This window comes from Ostrea edulis, chromosome 6 (assembly GCF_947568905.1).
Source record: "Ostrea edulis chromosome 6, xbOstEdul1.1, whole genome shotgun sequence".
NCBI classification, from domain to species: Eukaryota; Metazoa; Mollusca; class Bivalvia; order Ostreida; family Ostreidae; genus Ostrea; species Ostrea edulis.
The window spans coordinates 59,767,389-59,792,570 of NC_079169.1; the positions used below are offsets into that span (position 1 = coordinate 59,767,389).

At 35.6% G+C, this 25,182-nt stretch overlaps 1 protein-coding gene across 5 annotated transcripts in view; it reads right to left on the minus strand.

The window, feature by feature from the left end:
- The window catches only part of LOC125645605 (origin recognition complex subunit 4-like), a 37,955-nt gene that overhangs the window by 10,800 nt on the left and 1,973 nt on the right, over positions 1-25,182 (minus strand). For 3 of the 5 annotated variants that reach the window (XM_048871212.2, XM_056140295.1, XM_048871214.2), the window contains exons 2-6: positions 20,945-21,193; positions 19,895-19,985; positions 11,285-11,360; positions 2,910-2,995; positions 209-257 (exon numbers count right to left, since the gene is read on the minus strand). In XM_048871212.2, the coding sequence (XP_048727169.1) occupies positions 209-257; positions 2,910-2,995; positions 11,285-11,360; positions 19,895-19,985; positions 20,945-21,177 (535 nt within the window). In that variant the 5' untranslated portion in view covers positions 21,178-21,193. Of the gene's footprint in view, positions 1-208; positions 258-2,909; positions 2,996-11,284; positions 11,361-19,894; positions 19,986-20,944; positions 21,194-22,150; positions 23,281-24,053; positions 24,247-25,182 lie in introns of those variants that run through there. The other 2 variants (XM_048871213.2, XM_048871210.2) reach the window with 2 other exon arrangements.

Here is a 25,182-nt window from a genome sequence, read left to right on the forward strand (position 1 = left end):
AACAGTGAAAATCATTAACTCTAAAGAAAATATACATAAAACTGTTTTATGCAAACATTTTCCCCTCATTTATTTACTTCCGGAACATTTTCAAAGGTAGGTATGATATAAAGTCCTCAGTTTTAGAAATTCTTTTCTGTATAGACATGCAAGATATTCACAGAATATTATTTGTAAGAGTTCTATTTCTTTGTTGAACTGTACTTGCCACTCTTCAATGCCTCCAATAAGAACTGAAGTGTCTCTGAGAACGATCCCTGTCAAAGATTAGTATCAAACGTAAAGTACAATTCCCTTCTGATAAAAGAATGTATAAAAGTGATTCTCTTTTAAAATCAATTGCATTTGGTTATAGTTTGAGTTGGATTTATCTGGAAAATAAGTAAAAAAAATTGCATTTCATATTTACACAAATTTTGCAACTTACATCACTCAAAATTTGAACAATTAACAGATTAGGACAAGTGAAAATATCATTAAGACTGATCGGATGTTTCTCACTGCACCTAACCAATGAACTACAGACCCTGAAGCGTGCTACACCTCCAAAGCGTTTAGTTTCGTGCAAACCGTTCACCATTCCGTGCAAACCATTCACCGTTCCGTGCAGTGGTTCGTGTAGACCGTTCACCGTTCCGTGCAAATCGTTTCGTGCAAGAATCGTTCCATGAAGGATCAAGCCACGCCCATAGAAACGTGCAGATCGTTCAAACCACGCCATTAGAAAAGTACAGACCATGCAAGTCATTTAGGCATGGGATGTAGGACAGGTAAACATTGTTGGGAATTTCACCAATTATTTCAAAATGTCTCTAAAACGGGCTTTCAACAATGAAAATCTGCAAATAATCGAGAGAAAACAGTTTTAGGCAGAGCAAAATCAGATACCATTTTCTCACCCTTGGTAGTTTCTAGCAAGTGCAGAGACATGTATATCTCTGCCCTCATTATCTTTTTTTTTTTTTATTTGTATATAGGAATAATTCATTTGTATGATCAAGTTTCTCTTTTTAAATAAAAAATATTTTCATCAAAATCGTTTATCGGAACTGTCTGCATAACTTGTATATTCTACGCAAATTCCAAGGTCCTCTTTTTTTTAATTTTTTTTTTTTACCACAATATAGGTCAGCTAATCCATGTATTTGAAATTAACATTCGTACAGAAGGTGTGAAAATCGGCGGGGGCAATTGAAATGACAAAAGGTGTTTATATCTTTTGTCTCTCAAAAATGAATGCAGTTTTCTATAGGTTTAAAATTGAGGCAAATTCAACAATCTAATTAAAATTGGATGTTAGATCTGTTCGCATATTTGTTGATCATTACTGTAGTTAGTCATCATTTGTTTTATTTATTCATTTATATGATTTATTTCTCAATCTATTTCAATCATATTTTGATTGTTTCCGTTTTGTTTTGTATTTTACCTTGTTATCCAAGGTGATAGGTTCTTATCGATTGGCTAATTCTATGTCTATATGCATTCCTCCTCCCGCCTGAGAATAAGTTCCAGTCTTACGAGAATTTTTAAAATCATTTTATCTGTTGTCATACACGTATGTAAAAATGTATAGGTATATTCACGATCTATCTTTGGAAAGAGGCCGGGAAATACAAATTGCACACGTGTTTTAACGGCACTCAGATTGAATGTACAAAATAGCGATGCAGACGCAACTTTTTCAATGAATTTAATAGAGCAATGAATAAAGTTGAATAATCAATATTCCATGACGATACAATTTATGCATCGTTTTCCTTTATTTCCAAAGTTACAAAATATTCATTTCCTTTTATTCCAACGTGTTCGTAAGTCATTAAACTATTCCTTCTTTAAACTAACTAACCCCAGGATGAAACAAATAATGCCGAAAAAAAATATCAAAGCGTGCAGGTCATGCCTAGCGTTTCGTGCAGACTGTTCACAACCCTCTCCCCGCCCAAAAATATTTCAATCTTTCCTGACGAGAAATTTCTTTAAATCATTTTATCTGTTTTCATTCACGTACACATGTATATAAAATGTATAGGTTTATTCAACATCTGTCTTTGGGAAGAGGCCTGGAATATACAAATTGCAAATGTATTTTTTAAAACGACACTCAGAATGAATGTACAAAAATAGCAAAACAGATCCGACTATTTCATATTCAGTTTCAATGAATTTAATAGAGCAATGAATCAATAAAATTTGATTAATCAATGTTCCGTGACAATATAATTTTTGTATATTTTTCTTTTATTTCCAAAAAAAAAAAATTCATTTGTTTTCATTCCAACGTGTTCATAATTTATTGATCTAATAAGCAAAAATGAAATTTACCGCGTCATACATGAGCAATCATTTTAAAATGAATCATTATCATTTCTTTCTCAACCTTTTTTTAATATCTAGAATACTGCAATTATATTGAAACTATTTGAACCAAATAATACCGAAAAAATCAAAGCCTACTGTTTCGAGCAGACCGTTCACAAAGCATGCAAGCCACGCCTACCAAGTGGTCAGCGTTTCGTGCAAAGCGTTCACTGTTCCGTGCAGACCGTTCAGCGTTTCGTGCAAACCGTTCACCGTTCCGTGCAAGAATCGTTTTGTACCGTTCCGTGCAAGTGGTGTAGTAATAAGCTTCAGGGTCTGTAGCTACTTCAAATGAAGAATGACTCACATTGATCAATAACTGTTGTTGAAATGAATGTGTTTCCCCCCTATATAATTGATCACAATTATTCCTTGGGACAGGGTCTTTGGACCAAGGTCATTTTTGAAAGGTCAAAGTCACTCAACATGTACCATATATAAGGAAAAAGTTCTTAATTTCAACAATTCCACCCTCACAAAGGAATTTACAAAGTGACCCCTTGTGTACATCCTGCTTTTCAGGAGACAATGACAGTGGTGGAACTTACAAAGACTTTGTCATCCAGCGTATTTTCCAGTTTCAGCTGTCTGGTGATCTCCGTTAAGGCAATCCTGTCATCAGTCTGCAGTAAACCTATACAGAGATACTTATAAATACAATGCAAATTTTCTAATTACAAATAATATCAGACAACAGCCATCATAAACTAAACCAGCAAATTCTAATAATATCACAAGTTCAGTGTAAAGTGTTCAAGTGTGAACATGAGGTAGCTCCTACCCTGACAGTTAGAGAAGTTACACATTAATGGGTTTTTACCACGATTTTTAATGTAATAAAATCTGAAGGAGCAACCTTCTGCTGTTGTATTGTTTCATTTCTCCCAATAATTGCTACAAAAATGCATTTTATCTGCACAAAGCTTCCGTTCTCAAATCGTCACTAATGAGCTATCTATAGTCACGTGATACGTCATACGTGTCAATTGCTGTAGCAGCTATGTATGATCATGTACGTGAATATATTCTGTTGAAAGTCATGAATTATACCGAATGGATAGTTAATCTTCCAACATCTATGGCATCCCAATAATATTTAAGATTTATACCCATACATGTTTGAACTTGCTGCTGTGCCAAATCTAAAAGAAAGTCTGTCAGCAAACATGAATATTACAACAACATTGACGGACTCGGATGGAGATCTCGTTCACAGAAAGGGTGGAACGTTTTGGTAAATATCTATCATATCATAGAATGACACTTTTCATTCGCAAACATTTAATGTTTCCTTGTAGATCATAATATTCTTTTTAAAGCATTAGAGGTCTGTACATGTAGAGTGTAACATGCATTAATTAGCCAATCTAATAAACAAAATCAGTTCTTCTCAAACCGTTACACTGGAGAAGATCTGCATTTGCATTAACCTACAACGTGTCAAATGAAACAGCCGATTTACCAATATTGATTTAATTTACAATTTTTTTTTCAAGGGGAGGGGGGGGGGGGGGGCGCTACCTGAGCTTTTCTGGCTCAGTTAGTGGTTCTTGAGAATAAGATTTTTAAAGATTTTCCCTATACATTTCTATGTAAAACTTTGATCCCCTATTGTGGCCCCATCCAACCCAATGATTTGAATAAACTTGAATCTGCACTATGTCAGGAAGCTTTCATGTAAATTTCAGCTTTTCTGGCCCAGTGGTTCTTGAAAAGATTTTTAAATGACCCCACCCTTTTTCTGCATTTTTGTGATTATCTCCCCTTTGAAAGGGACATGGCCCTTCATTTGAACGAACTTGAAAGCCCTTCACCCAATGATGCTTTGTGCCAACAGTGATTTTTTTTTTATAGCTAAAATGCCACCGATATTCGGCTGTTTCCCCTCACTAAAATTTGCTATTTTTTCCCAATTATATATAGATATTTTTCCCAATTTCAAATCTAGGGAAATTAGGCCATTTCTGACAGAGTAAATACGTTTTTTTTTCTTCAGTTTCATTCTCCAAACCACTGCACATGCAAAAGATTTTGTAAAGAATATGTAAAACAATAGAGGCATCCATATAAGCAGATATGCAGCGAAGTATATAGCTTCCAGATGCACATTAAGCCATATTGTTTACAATTTATTTTGACCCCCATTTTTTGTAGGGTCAGGCTAATAACAGGAAGTGGCCAACAGTATAGGGTTTTACTAAAATTCGAAAAATACAAAACAGGAGAGACATTCTGGAAACTTGATTATTAATATAATACTAGTATTTACAAGATTATGGGTACAAATGCTGGTGAATTAATAATTTATTATTTTCTTTATAAAATTGGACAATAAGTATTTCTTAGAAAAAGTAAATAATATTTATACAAGGTGTGACTTCCAATACATATTTAATGTTAAATAATGATTTATTTTATGATTTTAAATCAGATCTGAAATAAACCTAAAACAAAAAATTGTTATTTGATTATTTTATGCATCTTTACCATTTTAATTTACTATGAATGATTTTTCCCAATTTGAGGAAAATGTCGCTAATTTTTCCCAATTCAAAAGGAGGGGTGGTAGTTTCAAAAACAAAAACAAGAGCAACGCCAACGTGGCATAATACGCCCGTAGATTTTGCTCAATGAAAACATATTTTAGTGGGATTCATATTTTAGTGAAGTTAGCACTGTCCTCTGTGAGCTAATTCATTATCATGGTGATCAAATATACCAAGTTATAATATCCTGGAGCTTACGGTTCGGTTTGTATCCTGCCCACAAGGTTTTCCTAATAAGTGATACTACGACCTTGACCTCTCACCTTGAAAAACAATAGGCATCTTCCTCTCATCATGGTGATCAAATATACCAAGTTATAATATCCTGGAGCTTACGGTTCGGTTTGTATCCTGCCCACAAGGTTTTCCTAATAAGTGATACTACGACCTTGACCTTGAAAAACAATAGGCATCTTCCTCTCATCATGGTGATCAAATGTACCAAGCTGTAAATCCCTAGGGCTTATGGTTCAGTCTGTATCCTGCCCACAAGGTCCGGACAGACAGACGGACGCCGCCATACCATAATACGTCCCGTCTTCGACGGGCGTATAAAAATCACTGGCCAAGTTTGGTTGAAATTGGCCCAGTGGTTCTGGAGAAGAAGTCGAAAATGTAAAAAGTTTACTGACAGACGATAGACAACAGGCGATCAGAAAGCTCAGGTGAGCTGAAAATAAAAAGTGTATGCTACAAAGAAATTTCTATGGCTGCTAGATCTGCAGCAAGTTTGATTGCCTCAATACCTGATAGGCTATAGGAATTCTCGAAGTTGGTCTCTGATTATGTCCAGTCTGAAGGACAATGAGTCTATTAATTTTTAAATAGAAATGTTGAAATCATGAATTGAATGGGTTAGAATGCAATATGAAAGTTTGTCATTGAAGGTGGTTTTCCGTTGTATTTCTATATTTACAAAATTTCTCCGACTTGCCTTGTAGGTAAAAGTAAAGATACTCCTTTTTTTGTGCTGATTATTACAGCTATATATATACTGTACAACACAATATAATGGGACTTGTGACTGTTGAATCTCTCCAATTTGTATCAATAGCCTGCTGTATATGCTGTTCACAACTTGTTTAAATGTTTTCATGCTTTCTCACTTCACCATGATTGACACGTATGACGTCACATACTAATGGCACAAAAATCTCCAACGAGAATATGCATATCTGGCTTTTTGCACTTTTGATACAAAATAATCTCTAATGCACGCATTATATCGAAAAAATTATACCAGCACGATTTAAAACACCACATTTTCATATAGATTTACAAGCAATAAAAATGGTGGTAAAAATCCTTTCAAATCCACAAAAAATGATGTTAGACATATTTATAACAAAAGCACCCCACAGCTCAAATTAATACTGATGAAAAGGTCTGATATCTGTTGTTATGGTGTACAGCCATCTTAGCCTGCTCCTGGTTTGTATAGGGGTCAAAGTCGTTCATTCCTTTTTGGTTTTCTATGATTGTACATTATGTAACAATATGCTTGTGGTGTTTTCTGTATTTGTTGTCTCCTAAAGGCAGAGGTTTTCAACCTGTCGGTTTTTCTCAGGTAAGTTAAAGGCCGAGGTTTTCAACTGGTCGGTTTTCCTCAGGTAAGCAAGTGCGGGCAGAGCTAATTTTAGGTAGGTGTGAAGCTCCGCGGGAACCCTGCTCGCTTGTGTATACCGTCCCAAATACACAGGATGTTATCTGTGTTACCTGCGTTACCTGTACGTTTTCGTAAGATTGATAAATTTTCTTATGCAGGTTAATCGAAATATTGATTATTAAATCTAATGAATTAAACATGTTAAAGCTCGACAAATTTATTTTGTATGAATGAGGACATTAGCCATTGAAAAATTAGGCAGAATATTCTTTATTCTAAGTTTTCTTGTATCCATTTGACTGCCATCGTTCCGATACCAGGCATCCGTCGATGTGTGACTACCAAAATAGTATCAGACGGGAGTTCCTGCGTACTGCGGCATATTTTCTGGCTCTGTACCAATCATCATCCCACACCCCATGATGATTCAACATATTCAACAAGAGTACCGCAAACGGTACATAAAACGCCCGTGAAATGCTTACATAGGGTGTTCTTCTTGTGCTATAATTTTTATAACTTTGCTCCAGGTATTATCAGCCATCATGAGGCTATGACAAACTTTCATATGAACAAAGGGTCTTAGCTTAAAAATCTAGATTTCCTCAAAATGGACGAAGTTCAACCTGTAATTTTAAAAAAAAATGGAAGAAAATCAAAATCCTTCCCCAGATGCACATCTTCAATACCCATACAAACACTCCACAAAATAAGATGGTCCTCACTTGAAAACTGTGGTAGGAGTTGGGCGGACAAATTATGTACCCTCCATAGAATATTAATTTCCAAATAGACTAAGTTCAACAACCTGTAATTTTCTCAAAAATTGTAGAAAATCAAAATCCATCCCACATGCACATCTTCAATACCCATACAAACACTCCACAAAACAAGAGATGTTTGTAAAACACATATGCCCCCCATGGTGCAAAATTGAAAAGGGTTATACACACACATCATTTAATTGATAGTAGTATCATCAATTCAAAATATTGAGCAGACAATATCTTCCTATGTCAAGAGTGAATTGACCATGTGACCTAAAAATCAATTGGGGTCATCTACTCCTTATGCTGTACCAGTGTACAAGTTTGGTGTCAATCAAGAAAATAATTCTTAAAAATAGGAGACAATATATTACTATGTCCAGTTCAACAATTGACTTTTGACCTCAAAATCAATATGGGTCATCTTCTCCTGAAGATGTACCAGTGTACTAAGTTTGATGCCCGTCGAGCAAAAGGGTTATCAAGATATTGAGTGGACAGTATATTATTATGTCCAGTTTGACCTTTGACCATGTGACCTCAAAATCAACAGGAGTCATCTCCTCCTGAATAGACACCACTGTACTAAGTTTGATGTCTGTCAAGCAAAGGGTTCTCAAGATATTGAGCGGACAGTATATTCCAATATCCAGGTTGACCCTTGACCTTTAAACATGTGACCTCAAAATCAATAGGGGTCATCTTCTCCTGAAGATGTACCAGTGTACCAAGTTTGATGTCTGTCAAGCAAAGGGTTCTCAAGATATTGAAAGGACAGTATATTCCTATGTCCAGTTTGACCCTTGACCTTTGACCATGTGACCTCAAAATCAATAGGGGTCATCTTCTTCTGAAGATGTACTGGTGTACCAAGTTTGATGTCTGTCAAGCAAAGGGTTCTCAAGATATTGAGCAGACATTAAATTCCTATGTCCAGAGTAGATTGACCCTTGACCTTTGGACCTAAAAAACAATAGGGGTCCTCTTCTACTCATAACCAACCCACATATGAAATATCATTATCATCAAGTGAATGGTTCTCAAGATATTGAGTGGACAACATGTGGTCTACCAACCGACAGGTGCAAACCAATATGCCTCTCTTCTTTGAAGGGCGGGGGGCATAATAAGAAGGCTCTCACTTGAAAACTGTGGGAGGAGTAGGGCGGACAAATTATGTACCCTCCATATAATAATTATTTCCAAATAAAGGGGCAAAACTCCAGGAAAAAAGGTCGAAATGGATCGAAATTGCAGTATGATCTAGAGTGACCCACAAAGAAGCTACACAGCAAGTTTCAGCATGATATGTGAAAGGGAAATGAAATTATAAAGAGAAAACCCCGGACGGACGGACATCGCTGTACCATAATACGTCCCGTCTAAAGACGTATAAAAACTGCTTATAAAGTTTTCTTCTGTATGAATTATTTTTATTGGACGGCACACCAGAATTCTCTGCCTACAAAGAGTTGTCTGTGTGACTTGTGACTCGTCCACAACGCATGGCCTACAAAAACAGTCAGGACATTCAGATTTTCTGACAGTTCCTTCAATAACTAGTCCAGACCAAGAATTCGTTCTTCCTCTGGATCCCAATTCCAAACATCATACCCAAGAAAGAGCCCTTACAGTGGCTAATTTCTCTTCCGATAAGTTGACAGCTCGATAAGATATACAGTGGAGCCTCGGTAATCCAGACGCTTCACCTTCCAGATGATATTTCTAGGGAACGGAATTTTTATACGTTATTTTGAATCATTAATCCGGAAATTCGCGTTCCGGACGGTCAATTTTTACTACAAAACATTAAAATGCATTGAATATTGTACCGTTAATCCGGACGGTAATTCTTTTGAGGGAAAGTCTGTGTCGGACAATTTTAACAAGGCGTAAATTATAAAGAAAACAAGCCAATCTGTCTAACTGAAGCGATTACCTGTACCCCGTCAACACCTCCCTTTAATTTGGTGGTGTGTGATGATATGTCAGTTAGATAGCACTTGCCGATCGAGACATTGTATTGCCAATTTTTGCACATAAATCTGTAGCATATTATTTTTTTGTCTTGATCAATAGCCTAATAGTATTTCAAAATAAATTAAACATCATGCCGTAATGATATTTTTTGTTGTTGAACTGCTACACATATCAGTTGTACTGATTTGTAAATTGATATCGGCTTATTTAAATCTAAAGAGTGTAGATTATACTTCTAGATTCTGGATTTTATACCGCTGATTGGCATGAAATATACATGCATGTTCATGCACATGTATATGTAGTAATTTTTAATGTTTAAAATGTCACGCATGTAGAATGTACCTGTGTACGATTGTTTCTTGTTAATACGATGTTGTAGAGTTTTATTGCTTTCAATTTTTTAAACTCTGGGTAGAAGGGAGAAAATCACCATTTTAAGAAAATGACAATTACATTTTGTAAGTACCTGTAATGTTGGTTTCATCCGAGTTTTGTACCGTTATTATCGCATCAGGAAAATAATAGGTGCGCTTGGCTAGATCAAAGCAGTAGGTCTTAATATTACGAGCTTAAATGATTTTGTTCTCCCTATATTGGCTTGGATAATTATAGAATAAGAAATATAAACTCTGTCAGATGAAATTTTGGTTAAAGAATGTTGTCAACTGACATGACAAACACGAAATTCTGAAATCAACTGTGGACGATGAATATTGTTTAGACAGACTGCCGAACCCGTGAATCGTGACAGATGGAAATGGCCGGCCTCTTTAACAAGTAAAAGTGTGATGAAATGTTTGAAGTGTAAATGATTATGTTAGTTACTAATGATTTATTTATCTATAGTTACATATAGTGCTTCATTATTTGTTTTAGTGCCAACAGTACACAGTTTTGTATATTTATTTGTAGTCCTAATATACATGTACATATACAATGTAAGCATAGAGAAATACACTGCACAAGTATATTTCAATTTTAGAGCTTTGAAATGCATGTAAATGTTAACATTATCATGATTTATTTACTAATGCAAATGGTTAAATCCAATGATAGAATGTGTTTAATTCACTACGCAAAAATAAAGTAAGCATATTGGTTACTTATATAAAGATGAAAAATATGTGATTCAGTTATCCGGACGCTTCATTTATCCGGACGATTTTGCTGGGAACCAAAGTGTCCGGATTAACGAGGATCCACTGTATACAAGGACTAGTAACTAAATGTCCATCAATTTCTAGCATCCAATATGAAGCTTAATTTCTCCTGATTGACAGAGGTTCACAGACAAGGATTTTTCACTCATATAAAGACGTCACCAGCTTTTGGTGAAGTGCCACAAATTTTGACCTAGATGCAGAGTGCATACAGTTCCTTATCATGCCAACATCTACCATCACACAGGACCTCCATTTTAAAGGTCATATCTGATAGTACTGTGATTATGATTTCCAATGCTGGGCACTTGGAATGGAACCATCAATACCTATGTTAAAACACCTGTGACAGAGAGTAAACACATAATTTTTTATGGCTTCACCATAAATGAATTAATGGACTCAATCTTTTGATCTCAAAAGTAAGAAGTCATCGTTTTAAGATAGAGAATCTTCATGAGAAATATTATTGCTAATTCTCTAATATTTGAGCAACTTTGCTAGCCAAGACAAGGTGACAATCCATGGTGTTTCTCTATTCACAGAGATACACCGTGGACCATCACATTTGGCTAGTGAAGATGACATTTGAGATATCATGTGAAAATTCAAATGGAAAGCATTAGGTTATCATCAGGAAACCAAGGGTGTTTTTGATTATAATTATAATTCCTTTTTCCATTAAAGTAGGGGACAAAAATAAGCTATCCACTTGGGATTGGAAAATTAATGGTCAAAATCAGCAATGTTGTCCCATCATATATGACCACTTACCTGTTGTCACATCATATATGACCACTTACCTGTTGTCACATCATATATGACCACTTACCTGTTGTCACATCATATATGACCACTTACCATTAAGATGAACCTGTAGTAGATTTTCTTGAATTTGCTCATCAGACCAAAGCTTCGCAATGACATTCTTCATCACCTGCATTGAAATGTAACACAGTTATACACATTTGTAAGTGTCTCATTGAACAGGTAACACAGTTATACACATTAATTTGTAAGAGTCTCATTGAACATGTAACAGCTATATACATTTGTAAGAGTCTCATTGAACAGGTAACAGTTATATACATTTGTAAGTGTCTCATTGAACAGGTAACACAGTTATATACATTTGTAAGAGTCTCATTGAACAGGTAACACAGGGCTTGAAACTAACTTTTTATGTCACCAGTCCAGTCGGACTGATAGGGTATCAAATTAACCAGTCCACAGAAAAAGTTACCAGTCCGGATTTTTCAAGCATATTTTTGGGGTTATTTGAATGAATTAAGAAAGATTGTATATAATGATTCAGAGAGTGACATATTTTATTGATGTTCAATTATTTACTGATACATCATTTGTTTAACAGAATAATAATATGGATCTTCTTCGTCATCATAGTCGGGGTCTAATGCCATGTAGTTTGGTCTTCGTTGTCTCAAAGATTCAGAATTCCATAGATGAATTGCTGGTAGTGGGTCAAATACCCTGACTGATGGAGTGTTGAAATGAATGGTCAAAAGGTCATTCAACACAAAGCTGCACAGTGAACACCTCCAGTCAGTCTTTGTCATTTTCATATCACTAAAACCTCATTCCGCATCAGCTGATGAAGCAGGAAGGGTGAGCAGCAAATCCACCAAGGCTAAGATGTTGGTGTGGCTTTTCTTATACTTTCTGTGCACATCAATCCAGATAAGATCCTCAATGGTACACCCACTAGATAATGATATGAGAAAAAACAAGCATCAGATAAACAATTTTAATTAAAGTTTGACAATAATTGTAGAAAATAATCAATAATTTATAGGGCTACCTGTTGTAAATATTGCTCTTAAGGAGGGTCCATTCCATAGGCACTTCTGGATTAAACCCAGCTTCTGAAAGAACTCCACCAAAGTGATCCAGCACTAATTCCAATTCTCCTTCACCAAAACCTTTTTTAAAACAAGATTTGCACTAATTATTCAGTATGAAACCAAGTTTTGTACAAATAACTTCTTCTTACTTTACTCATGTACTGCATTTCAGCAGAGCTAAACTACCATCATTTGTAACAGGCCATTGGGTAAAATCTGCAATCTTGGTAGCTTTTAGAAGATCACTCTGTTCTGTATCAAATCGTTTGATTAGGCATTTCTTCAACATTTCAATGACAGTTTTTCGAACATCTGTGGAATCTGTAACCCTTCTCTGCTTTTCCTCCAACACAAACCCATGGAATTCCTTCGGACTTGTTTCTCCAACATTCTCTAAGAACTTCTTAAGTTTAGGACCATCCCTGCAAACTTTGGTAAGGGATGAGGCATGTGTTTATACTAGGATTTCGTGTCAAGTGACATCTCCGTTCAAGTAATCATGGTTTTAATCCAAAAGGAAAATTACATCATTTAAAATCTATCAGTGAAATATATCATTTATTATGCACAAATTAATAAAAGAAATACCCATTTTCAAATTCCTGCAAGTAGTCATTACCCTCTGATACACCTCACACACAGTAACTTGCTCCTCTTGTAAGAATAGAGACAACTTGGACAGGACCTCTATCACGTTAGTGATGAAGTGAGCAAAATGCTGCAAGTTGTAGTCAAGTAACATCTTCAGAAGATCACCTGCTTTTCCTACTGCTTCATTTTTCCTTGTAGTAGTTTGTGTTGTGTTTGTGAGCTTTAAATTTAAATTTATCATCATTATGAAACATCATAAGACATAAATTCAATAAATAAAATAATGACAAAATTGTTTCTATTCAATCATATGCAAGGTTTCATAGATTAGAAAATAATACATACATATGTAGCTGTTTGTAAGTGACTGACTATGGCAGGATAAACATTCCATAGGTTGTTAAGGGCCCGGAAGCCAATGGGGCAACCACCTCGTCCCTCCTATTCTTGTAGGAATTATCTGCTTAGTCTGCAGAACATCACATGATCTTTTCAAGTCTGCTCTATTCAAAGGACTATTTCTGTAGAAGTAATAGAGAGCTGACAAGAGTTCTTCAACTTTTACATGAATGGGATACTTTGATAGTGCTTCTTTGTATGCCAACTCAAACCGATGAGCATGATAGTGTATTCCAATAAGAGTTGGCTGCTGCGTAGTAAGTTTGGCAACAACACCATTTTTCTTTCCTGGACAAAATAAACCAAATGTTAATTTATATCACTGCCATTCAATTAACAATGGAAAGTACACTGCATATAACAAAATAATATAAGTAAATTGTTGACCGGTAAACAAGTTATAGTAGATCTTACCTGTATTAACGGAAGCACCATCTGACCCAAATCCAACCAGTTTTTTCGATTAATCAGACAAACCCAGTAACTCTAAAACTTTGTTTATGGCTCCGAGTATACTTTCAGCATCTGCCTTTTCTACAGTTGTTATGCCTAGGTAAAATAAAATTACAATTAAGTTATATAAATACAAAAATCAAATGTGATTATTATCTCATGAAAAGTAATGTAAATCAATTGACAGTTTACCTGCAAACCATGTCTTGATGAATCCTGAGACGCTCGTCCAAATATATACATTTCCTGCTCTTTAAAGGACTTGTCAGTTGCCCCGTCAGTTATGATAGATAAAAAGGGTGCCTTCTGTAGATAGGCACCAATTTTGGATCTGGAATGTTTGGCAATGAACTCTGAAAATATCTGGGCTTGTTTGTCATTCCTGTAGGTCTTGCCAACATCCAGTCCTTTTTGTTCGTCCAACTCCAGCATCCATTCAAAATCAGTGAACGGGCGTCTCATTTTCACGAGGGCATGGACGTTTCGGAATAATATAGTTAAGTGGTTCACCACAGATTCGTTCATTTTTAAGGTCTTCCGTAACAACGGAAGACCTTCTGGTTAAGATTATTCTTATTATTCTTTTCTTTTCTCTTTTTCCTAGACGCTAACTTTGAAGCTTCATATCTAGCTCATTTCTGCATGGATTTTGCTCAAATTTTCAGGGTTTATAAACTTTATAGAACAATTTTAAAATCATATACTATATTTAAGAAATTCCCTTTTGTTCACAAGTTATTTCCCTTTGAATGAAATTTTAGGGGCTTTGGTTTCCAGACAAAGGCTCTGAGACTGTATAAGCTTGAGCAGAAAATGCATTGAAAATGAAAAGTAGGAGCATTGTAGTTGTGCACATCGTTTTTTGATTACAGCGTTCGAAATGGTGGTTGACAGGGTTAAAAAATTAGGACGCCTAAAGGAGCAAAAAATTACACATATTTTCCTTTGTATCTTTTAAACAAAAAATATTTTGTTAAGACGTGTAGAACAAAAGTTGTGCAAAATGTTAAGAGCTTTCTTTTGATATCCCTAAAAAGGGGCTGGCCCCTTCAATTAGGGATCTGGGGATCTTCAAAGTTTTCGCTTTATAACTCAAAAACGGTAATTTTTTCGATATGGCTTTCGCTGGAAAAGTTGTTCTTTAACATCTTATTGATCTCATAAACATAATATTTTGCTCGAGTATTATGTTATATATGAGTAAAAAGCTTGACCCGCAAACAGGTAACCGTATCATTTGGTAGGTGAAGGGGGAAAAATATGCGTATAACTTAAATAAACTTGCTTTAATTAATTGATAAATCTGACTTCATGAAATGCTAATATTCTTTTAAAATAAGGTTTTAACGTGATCTATGGTTCCTTTAAAAATCATCTATCAACAACTTTCTTTTTTTATTATTTAGTAGCTTTAATATAAACAATCGTTCCAAAGAAAAAAAGAGGAAAAGGTTATCTCTTTTACGATTGTTATTAAAACAACGATATATTTAATTGAAGAAACAAACCTTCAAGCATAGAATAACTCAGTCATTAACTACACGCATCTTACATACATCGCAGGGTTTGTTTTTGTTTACAATTACGTAACCGCCTCGAGGAACCATCGCGTGTGAACCAGGGCATGTACACAAAGTAAACATTGTCGTCCTAAATATAACATAGAATGTTATGTTTTTGATCATATTGGATTTTTCGAATAATTCAGTCTTTCCGGGGATGTATATACTTGTTTATACGTCCCTGGTCTTACGTTTGATTTGTTTTAAATTCAAAACTCTAGAGCATTGAGTCAGGCATCAATCTTAAAATCTGCAATTTAATATACAGTTCGTTTCTCAATCATGTCTAATTGAATGTGTGTTATATTATCGGAGATTCATCGCTGCTGGACTAGCGATCTGTGATTTCACACTACTTTAACTGAACACACAACCTTTACTCAAATTCTTCGTTGTGAAAAAGAAAATGGATACATTTTACAAACATAACAAATTATTTCTGAACATGTTTTGAAATCAATAGTTTATAATCATGATTAAACCAAATCTAAACATGCGTATAGAATATTCAGAAACCCATGGCCAGGGCTTTCAAAAGTAGCCGGTAGCCGGCGGATTTCCGCCGCCTATAGTAACATTAGGTGCCGGCTACTTTAGTGACAAAAATGTATGTCCAATGAAAAAAACTTTTATAAAACTTTAAACATCTTCCAAACTTTAGTAGACTCAGAAATCGCGGCCGTTAGGATGTAAAAACGTGTTTACTTGCGCTAAATTTAGTTCAGGTAAATACCGGCACCTGATTGGTCGTCTGTTGGTGTAGAAAATAATACGTCAATTGCAATAGTCGGAAAGCCTCGGATTTACCCAATTCGTGACAACACGGACGAGAAGTTCCGAAAGATAACAACAAGTCCTGAACGTAAAAATCGATGATGACGGAATGAAGAGAACAAATACCCTGTTCAGTTTCGGCTTTAAAAAGGCCAGAAGTGAAAGTGACACAAGTATAATATCAATCAACAATTTTAAAGCGAAAACAGAATTTAATCAGGAAAAATTTCAGACTTGCTATTCTTTTTAATTTGCAAATGCCCATGTGGTATTAAATAAAAACGAAAGTAGAATTTTTCAGCACAAATTCGCTATGTTACCAACAAATCTGTAGCTGTTAACTTGAATTTGTGGAAAAATAAAATTATAGGTCATTTAAATGTTACTTATTAATTTGTAATAAAGATTGTTTGGGTTTTATTTAAAAAATATTGGGGTGAGCAAAAGCAAAAGGTCCCAATGGGTTTCATGTCAGTCTTGGAGAAAAATATTACTCCCAGTGTAAGTTAACAGACTTTAAGGGACCAAATGAAAATAGAAATATAGAGTTGTGTTAATTGGTGAAGAATATTCTTAAAATATTGGGAGTCTTATTTGCAATTCAATAAAAAATAATGATTAAATACATGTAAACTTTTTTTATAACATACAATGTATCCGTTAAATAAGGAAACGAAAGCTGACAATACAGGTAATTAGAACAACTATAAATATAATATATATTGATGCTTTATTATATAAAACTGGTGTTGGTTGTGATCTATATTCTTCTTACATTTTACTTTAATCTGCTTATACTCTTGGGTGGCAGAGATTCAAGCAAAGACACTTAAAAATTGATTGATACAGCATTGCAAAAAATAATTACATGTAGTTATCTTGATGCACTTTATTTTTCATTTTGCATCAAAATTAGTACTTTGCAATGTTGAATTTTTTAAAGTTTTTGCATGAACAGAAAATTTCACATATGAAACAATAAATTCATGGCAAAAGTAAAAATTTCAGGCAAAAAAATGACAATTTCAAAGCTGCATTTAAGTGCCAGGAAACCGCCAGAATGCAGGATTTTGCGTCATTTACCCCAGAGCTTCTGGGGGCCTTGAGCGGCCCCCAGACCCCCGGCCGTAGAGCATACCTCAGCGTGCAATACGGCTGCGCCATTCACATTGGATCACCTTCTACTTTTTCATTTCAGCCTCCTACTTTTAAATTTGTTGAAAGCCCTTCATGGCCGACCAGTCTCATTTCAATGATTTGTTGTTTTATTGTTTAAAAACAATGACTTTGATTAAATATTGATTAAGAACTCTTGGTCCAAATTATGTAGCTTCGGCACGTGCCGCTAGCGTGAAATTCATACGCGACTTCTGTGCGCACTGTGTACATAATATACCTACATGTATTTACGCAGATAGATATTAAAGTTTTATAAAATATTCAAGATTTGAGAGCAATTTATTTGATTTGTATGTATAAATAATTCAAACTCGATGAATTATTCTCTTCAGTCTGAATATTATGCTATCATAATTTTGTTGTATGATAAAATATTGGCAACAGCTATAAACCTTTATTGTATGTCCTGAGCCATAAATTTCATAAATTTAAATAGTAATTTTTTCTTCATTATTGGGACTGAAAAGTTAAATGCTGAAAGAATTTAATCTCACATACACGCGCCATATGATCAAAGAATATGTCCTGGCCTTGACTCATGGTCACATTGTCAAGTTCACTTTTTAGAAAATACAAACCCTGTCCTGGCCATATCAAGTAATGAAGAAACATTTAGATTTCATACTTATAACAGATTTTCATGTTAACTGAGGCTGTATTAGGACCTGACCCAAGGACATATGGTCAAGTTCAAGGTTTTTATGTCACACAGCTCCGACGGAAGACCTCTCGTTGCTTTGCAACGAGCTTTGCTCTAGTCTCCACTATCTTTTGATCCTGAGATGATCCAGCTTTGTTTCTTTCCTTATCTGCTTGCACACTAAGTTTGTGCAATGCACAAGATTCGTGATATTTTACCGCTTCCAAACGAAAGTTGTCGCACCCTACCACAAAAGAACTGTTTTTGTCCGAATCGGTATGCGAGTATTTTCTGCAAAGGACATAGAACATGGCTTCATTTTCATACGATAATCAGCCCCTGCCCTCCTTCCAGTGTGGCTGAAAGGAACGGGCGCATTTCTTTTCATACTCACGATCTCTATCTTTTTTTTCAATTGAAGCTTTTTTTCTTTCTGTTTTCTCACTGCTTACAAACTCCCACAATGTGCGTTGTGACCAGTGCTTCCCAAGGTCTTCTGGTATTTACTGGACATTTGGTCCAGTAATGGTTGAGATATTACTGGACAAAAAATCACATTTTACCAGACCAAAATTTTATCAGGAAGCTTAAAATTTCAATTTTGAACTTTCTGGCTCTGTGGTACTTGAGAATAAGATTTTTAAAGGTGTTCCCTATATATTCCCATGTAAATCTTTGATCCCCGATTGTCGTCCTACCCTACCCCCGGGGCCATGATTTTAGCAAACTTGAATCTGCACTATGTCAGGAAGCTTTCATGTAAATTTGAACTTTCTGGCCCAGAGTGGCATCAGCGACGTACTTTATTAGCCCAAGCACTTCATCTCGATTTGTCAGTGGAGTAAACTTTTCCAACCCGTGTTCAACACCAGTGTTATGAATTATACAGTTTTTTAAAAACTCGAGCAATTCGCGTAACTCAAATTCAAATAGTTCAATCAAACATGCCCATGTTGTTCAATACTTCTTGATCAGAGTATAGTTTAAACGCTTTATTTACGTGTTATTTATTACCTAATTCAAACGCTTCAAAGATGTCTGTAGTTTCACGGGATATTGCTCAATTATATTATCACCCTCTCAGGGGAATTGTTTGATAAATATTTGAGTTAAACGTAAACACGTGTTCTGTTTGCAATGACTAAAGAACAGAATAAATTTTGGGACATGCTGCTAAAAACTGAAAATTTATCTAATCATGTATTTCATTAGAAAAAAATTTATCGGACACTTGGTCCGGCCAACAACTGATATTAATCCGACCAAAACAGTATTACCGGACATTTGCCGATGTCCGACGGACCTTCAGAATCACTGTGTGACGCCATTTTAAATTTTTCTTGTCTTGCTCGGCGCACTCGACCCATTACATCTAACTTTGATGTAGGGTATCGTAATCAGCCAAGGCTAGACGAATGCGCTCAACGAGATTCTAATTCGATATACCTCGGATAAGGTCATTAAATGGTATGTGAAATCTATATTTAGTTTGCAGGATCCCCTGATATCTACCGAGGAGTCTCAGACGTGCATCTAAAATTAAAAAGTGGGTTTTCCCAAATGAAGTTAAAAATATATTACCAGTCCGGTCGGACTGATCGGGACAAATATCAGTCAGTCCGCCAGGAAATCAATCAGTCACAGACTGACGGACTTACGTTAATTTCGAGCCCTGGTAACACAGTTACATACATTTGTAAGAGTCCCAGTAATGGACATTAACACTTGAATCTGCAGCATTTTAAGTCTATCTATGAACACAATTATCCAACAATAAACATTTATTTCAGTAAACATCAGTTACATACATTTCAGGAGGACATGATAGACTTGTAATAGGCCCGTTTATTCATCCAATGAGATACTGTATGTGACAAAACATACAAGTGCCTTGAATTACAATTTTATCTCAAATCCCAGAGTTAAAATTGTATGTACAAATCATATCCGATTCCTGTATGACCTTACTGATCCCCTCATATCTTTTTAATGTCAACTTATGAGTACTTACTGTGGTTTTGCCACTTCCTCTGGGTCCTATAACCAGAACAGAGTTACTTTCTCCTGATGTTGCTGTCCTTCTTACAAGATCTAACAGCTGCCTGTCGGAAAGGAAAAGATTACATGAACAAAATATGATTATAATCTACCAATTATAAAGTCTCCCAAATGAAGTACTGGCTGTATTAAAGTGTCTTTTTCTGAGTACTACTATTTTCCTCCCTTGACAAAACCCATGCCAATCTGAAGTTCCTTTGACAAATCTAAGATCATGAAGACTTTTTGAATTTTTTTCACCCCCCCCCCCCCCCCCCCCCCCACCTTGCGCTTGACCTTGATCCTAGTTTGAAGGTGCCAACATTCTCTCATCATTTTTTATGACCCCATGTCTCTATCAGTCCCAGTTCTTAAGTTATACAAGTTTTTATAATCAAGGTCATTGGAGATACTAGCTTGTAGGTTACTACATCCTTTTATCACTTAACATTGATACCAATTTGTAGATTCCATCATCCTTTTATTATTTCTGAAGATCCCATCTCTTTATCACATTTAGTTATTAAGTAACACCAAGTCAGAGGTCAATGTCACTGGAATCGCTTGACCTTGATTATAGTTTATAGATCTTATCCTCCTCCTATCATATCTAAAGGTTCAATGTCTCTATCAATTCCAATTCTTGAGTTATAAAAGTTTGTATGTTTCATACATTTCAGGAGGACATGATAGACTTGTAATAGGCCCGTCTATTCATCCAATGAGATACTGTATGTGACAAAACATACAAGTGCCTTGAATTACAATTTTATCTCAAATCCCAGAGTTAAAATTGTATGTACAAATCATATCCGATTCCTGTATGACCTTACTGATCTCCTCATGTATGTTTGTGTGTGTGTGTGTGTGTGTATATATATATATATATATATATATATATATAGTCATATATAATTTCATTTGGCTTATGCCCCTGACTGTTGGTACTAGTATCAAAATTCAATCAACATCCAAACCTAATGTACAGAATGAAGAACAAATTTCAATCCACCTACACTATTACCTATATTCTTGATCAAATCCTTGAACTGAAAGTGGTTCATTGTTTGTATGCCTTTGAGTTGGTAATCCTTTAGTCAGTTGCTGTTTAAGGACAGACTGACAGAGAGAAATGATAGAAATGTTGGAGAGGTCCCTCACGGTCTTCCCCAGGCTTCTCAATTCATTGGTATCCTCCACAAATGACACAGATTCCGATGTGGCGACTTTGTTTTTCTTTCCTTTCTTTGTCATCATTAGTTTGATTCCTTGCCTATATTGAATAAATAAATTTTTCATACACTATATATAATGTACAGGATGTATGTGATGTACAATACAAAATAGAACATTAAAACTCCTGGTGGCCGTTTCACTAACCGATCGTAGATCGTACGATTACGTTTAAGATTATTTGACACACACGTATACGAGCGTTTCACGAAACCTATCATAGTCGTAACACTTACGATTGCGATTTACGTCTGCCTTTTTAGAACTCTTATCTCTAGGTCAGCTAACAAAGGAGCACAATTCGTGCCCATGGGAATTCCAACAATATCATTTCATTTTCTTATTTACTTTTTTTTAATCCGTTGAACACAGTTTACTTATTGATTGAAACTTGACTCACATGAGCAGATCGATACATGACATTTAAAATTCTAGAATGTAAATATTTTATGTTATTTATTATATCACCCACCACCCTAATTTTAGTTACATGAAAGTCAATGAAAAATATTCTATAAATTGTTTAAACATTCTAGGAATTTTCTTTACGTTACACTAGAGATCGGGCTCAAAATTAAATCCAGCATGGAAAGAAATATCCATTCATTATTTCCTCATGATTTTAAACACGTCCTTATCGTCTGCAGTGACCAATGCAAGTTGTCAACAAAAATAATGGAAATTTTGAGCCCGATCTCAACTTCCCATATTCATGTAGTAATATTCCATTATCACCATCATATGGTGTTTACATATCTCAACTGATTTGATATGCAAGAGCTTGTTCTTCGTATAGTCAGTTTTTAAATTGAGGTAAGCTACTGACAACAAGTTGATGGTACAGGGGTTTCAACAGTCTCGCAAATTCTATGGTCGTTATAACGATCTAGTTCGTCAATACAACCTCGCATTAGGTCAAATGCTGTCTGACGTGTTTCATACCGATTGTTAAGCCGTTCTTGGCACACTGATTTTGACTGCGGATAACTCCGTTTACCTGATATAGGGTTCACGGCAGGTGTGACCGGTCAACAGGGGATGCTTACTCCTCCTAGGCACCTGATCCCACCTCTGGTGTGTCCAGGGGTCCGTGTTTGCCCAACTATCTATTTTGTATTGCTTATAGGAGTTATGAGATTGATCACTGTTCGTTATCTTCACCTTGCATTGATAAAAAAAAAGATGAATAAATGAAAATAAAATTGCACACAAGTATAGGAAATCAAACCTATACATGTAGGCCTCCTCCGGCGTTTAATCGTTGTTGTAAAATACACTGTAACACTAATGACATATCTATTCACTTTTTTGTATAAATTTCAAACAAATCATGGGCTCAAGTTGTCCCTTAAATGACTTGAAATATATTTTCCCCATGCGTTTGTATTTTATATTTTTTTTTTACCGTTTAGGCCTGTAAGCATATGCTAACTTCCGTCTTTACGTGATGATGTATAATCCGGATCATTTATTAAAAAAATATTATTGATATTGCACTTTATGATGATTAATTTTATATTGTTTAACGTCCCTTTCATGAATTTTCACTCATTTGGAGACGTCACCATCACCATTGCCAGTAAAGGGCTGCAAAATTTAGGCCTATGTCCAGCGCTTACAGCCATTGAGCAGGGAGGGATCTTTATCGTGCCAACAGCTGCTGTGACATGGGACCTCAGTGTTTGCAGTCTCATCCGAAGGACCACCCCATTTAGTCGCCTCTTACGACAAGCAAGAGGTACAAAGGACCTATTCTAACCTGGATACCCACGGGATTGCACTTTATAACAAGGGGTCGGAACCCCAAGTGTCCAATAATGACCCATCCCTTGTCTGTGTATAGACATAGGTCTAGTTTGTATGTTTCATTTCTAACGACCTTCATAAAACTACAGAAACGTTCCAGTTGCAAAATTGGGATTTTAACCCCTCTCCCATTACCAAATCATGTTATTATAATATTTTCCTTATAATTTGCAATGTTTATCATTCGAATGTACATGTATTATGCAGTTAGTCAGTTGAATCAAAGGTATTGATCTGACGAAAAAAAATAGCCGAGTCCGTCGAATCACAATGTCTCAGATTTAAATCAACTGTTACTAAAGAAACTTAATTTCTGAACATGTCTATAAGAATTTTAATGTGTTGAATTCTGCCTAATGTTAAATATACATGTACACTAACGGTGATGCAGGCACATGTAGCAATATCTTCCCCACCCCCTCCCCATATCACTTTTCTAACAACTGTTTTCGTTATTATTACATACAAAGTTTGATATATTGACTACCCCCCCCCCCCCCCATCCTCCTCACTTTTTAAAATATGAATTAATTGATTTTACATTTATTTCAGCACACTGGTCACAGGGGTTTGGCCCGTTTTGGACCCAAACTCTGTGATACAATGAATTTACTATATTTGTGGTGTCACAGAGTCGGGGCCCAAAACAGACTTGACCCCTGTGAGACTGACATTTCTGTGGTTGTGCGTAACAAAGAAGGACAACTCTAATTGATTTAAAATTCGGGCTCGGACTGTACAATATTTTTGTGCAAAAGCAGACTGCAAGTCATTGTGATTGTTTTCTTCCTACAAAGTATAAATAAACTCAGTCAGGTAAATACTACCACAAAATGATCTCAGGCGGGGCCAGCATGGCGGCCATATTGCTCATTTACCTGCATGTAGGAGCACTTATGATAGCCCTAGACCACTCGTAGGGTTACGATCAATACTGATCGTAAATCATAACTTTTAGTGAAACAGTCGTACGTGCTACGTTCACATTTAAGTCTACATTTACGATCTACGATCGTTTAGTGAAACAGCCGCCAGGCTCAAGCTGGGCTTCCCAAAACTGAACCTATTGCATTTTTTTTTCCAAATTACATTACCTTTGGGTTGGGTGCTTTTCCTTAAAGTATAAGTTTTAAGGAGTGACTGTGTGTATAATCTATTTGTCATAATCATACTGGCAGTGATTCAGAATGGAATGCAAGTTGATAGGATAGTAAAACAAACCATGGTGATACGTGCAAATGTAATAGCAAAGGTGGAAATACTTTAATTTGCTATGAAAGCTCTCAGTCTGCAAAATATTCAAATGCAAGTTTAACAGGTTGGGAACACTTCCCCTATAGCGAGATATTCTCGCTAAAACGCGATTATCCCTCTCTAGTGAGAGTAAATATATCCTGTACAACCGAGAAAACACACGTGGAGTACATCGCTTCGTGTTTCACGTGAAAAGAAGAAAAAGTGCTAAAATGTCTGATACTTTTGCAAATATATTAATCAAAACAAAAACACTCACGATGTGTATTGGATTTTAGACTGCTTCCCTCTTACGCAGCACCTTTGGTACGCAATTTCTTGACTATGTTGTCAATTTCATAGAAACAATTTGCGTCATGTTGAGTATCTGTCGCACTTATTCAGCAATGCACGGAATTTGCCATTATTTTCAATAAAGACTCTGAAAGCACCTGTTTATGGTAATGTTTATTTCTCGCTAAAGAGGGATAATCGCGTTTTAGCGAGAATATCTCACTATAGGGGAAGTGTTTCCAACCTGTTTAAGTGTGGTAGCTCAGTGGTAGAGTATTTGATTTGTGACCACATAGGAGGTCGAGCGTTCAAGCTCCACTCAAACCTGAGACATAAGCATAGATGGTGATTGCTCCTTTGCCAAAAGCTCTGCATTTAAAAGCCAAAGTCAAAGGTCTTTTGGATACGATCTTAAAATAAAAAACTTAGACCCTGTGTCACGACAAGAACCCTTACTCCTACGACCATAAGCATAATGCACAAGTCTTAACTTGCAGCACTGCACGTAGAGCTTATGGTCGATTAAAACAGCTTTCGAGAGCTTATGTTGCATGTTGTTTTGAACATTATGTCTGTGAATAAATATTTCTAACTATTTTCTAAAATAAGTATTAGAAATAGATGTTAACATTTGTACAGAAAAAAAATTAAGGGCCCTTGTTATTCTTTCATTCATTGAGTTATTCTATCACACAA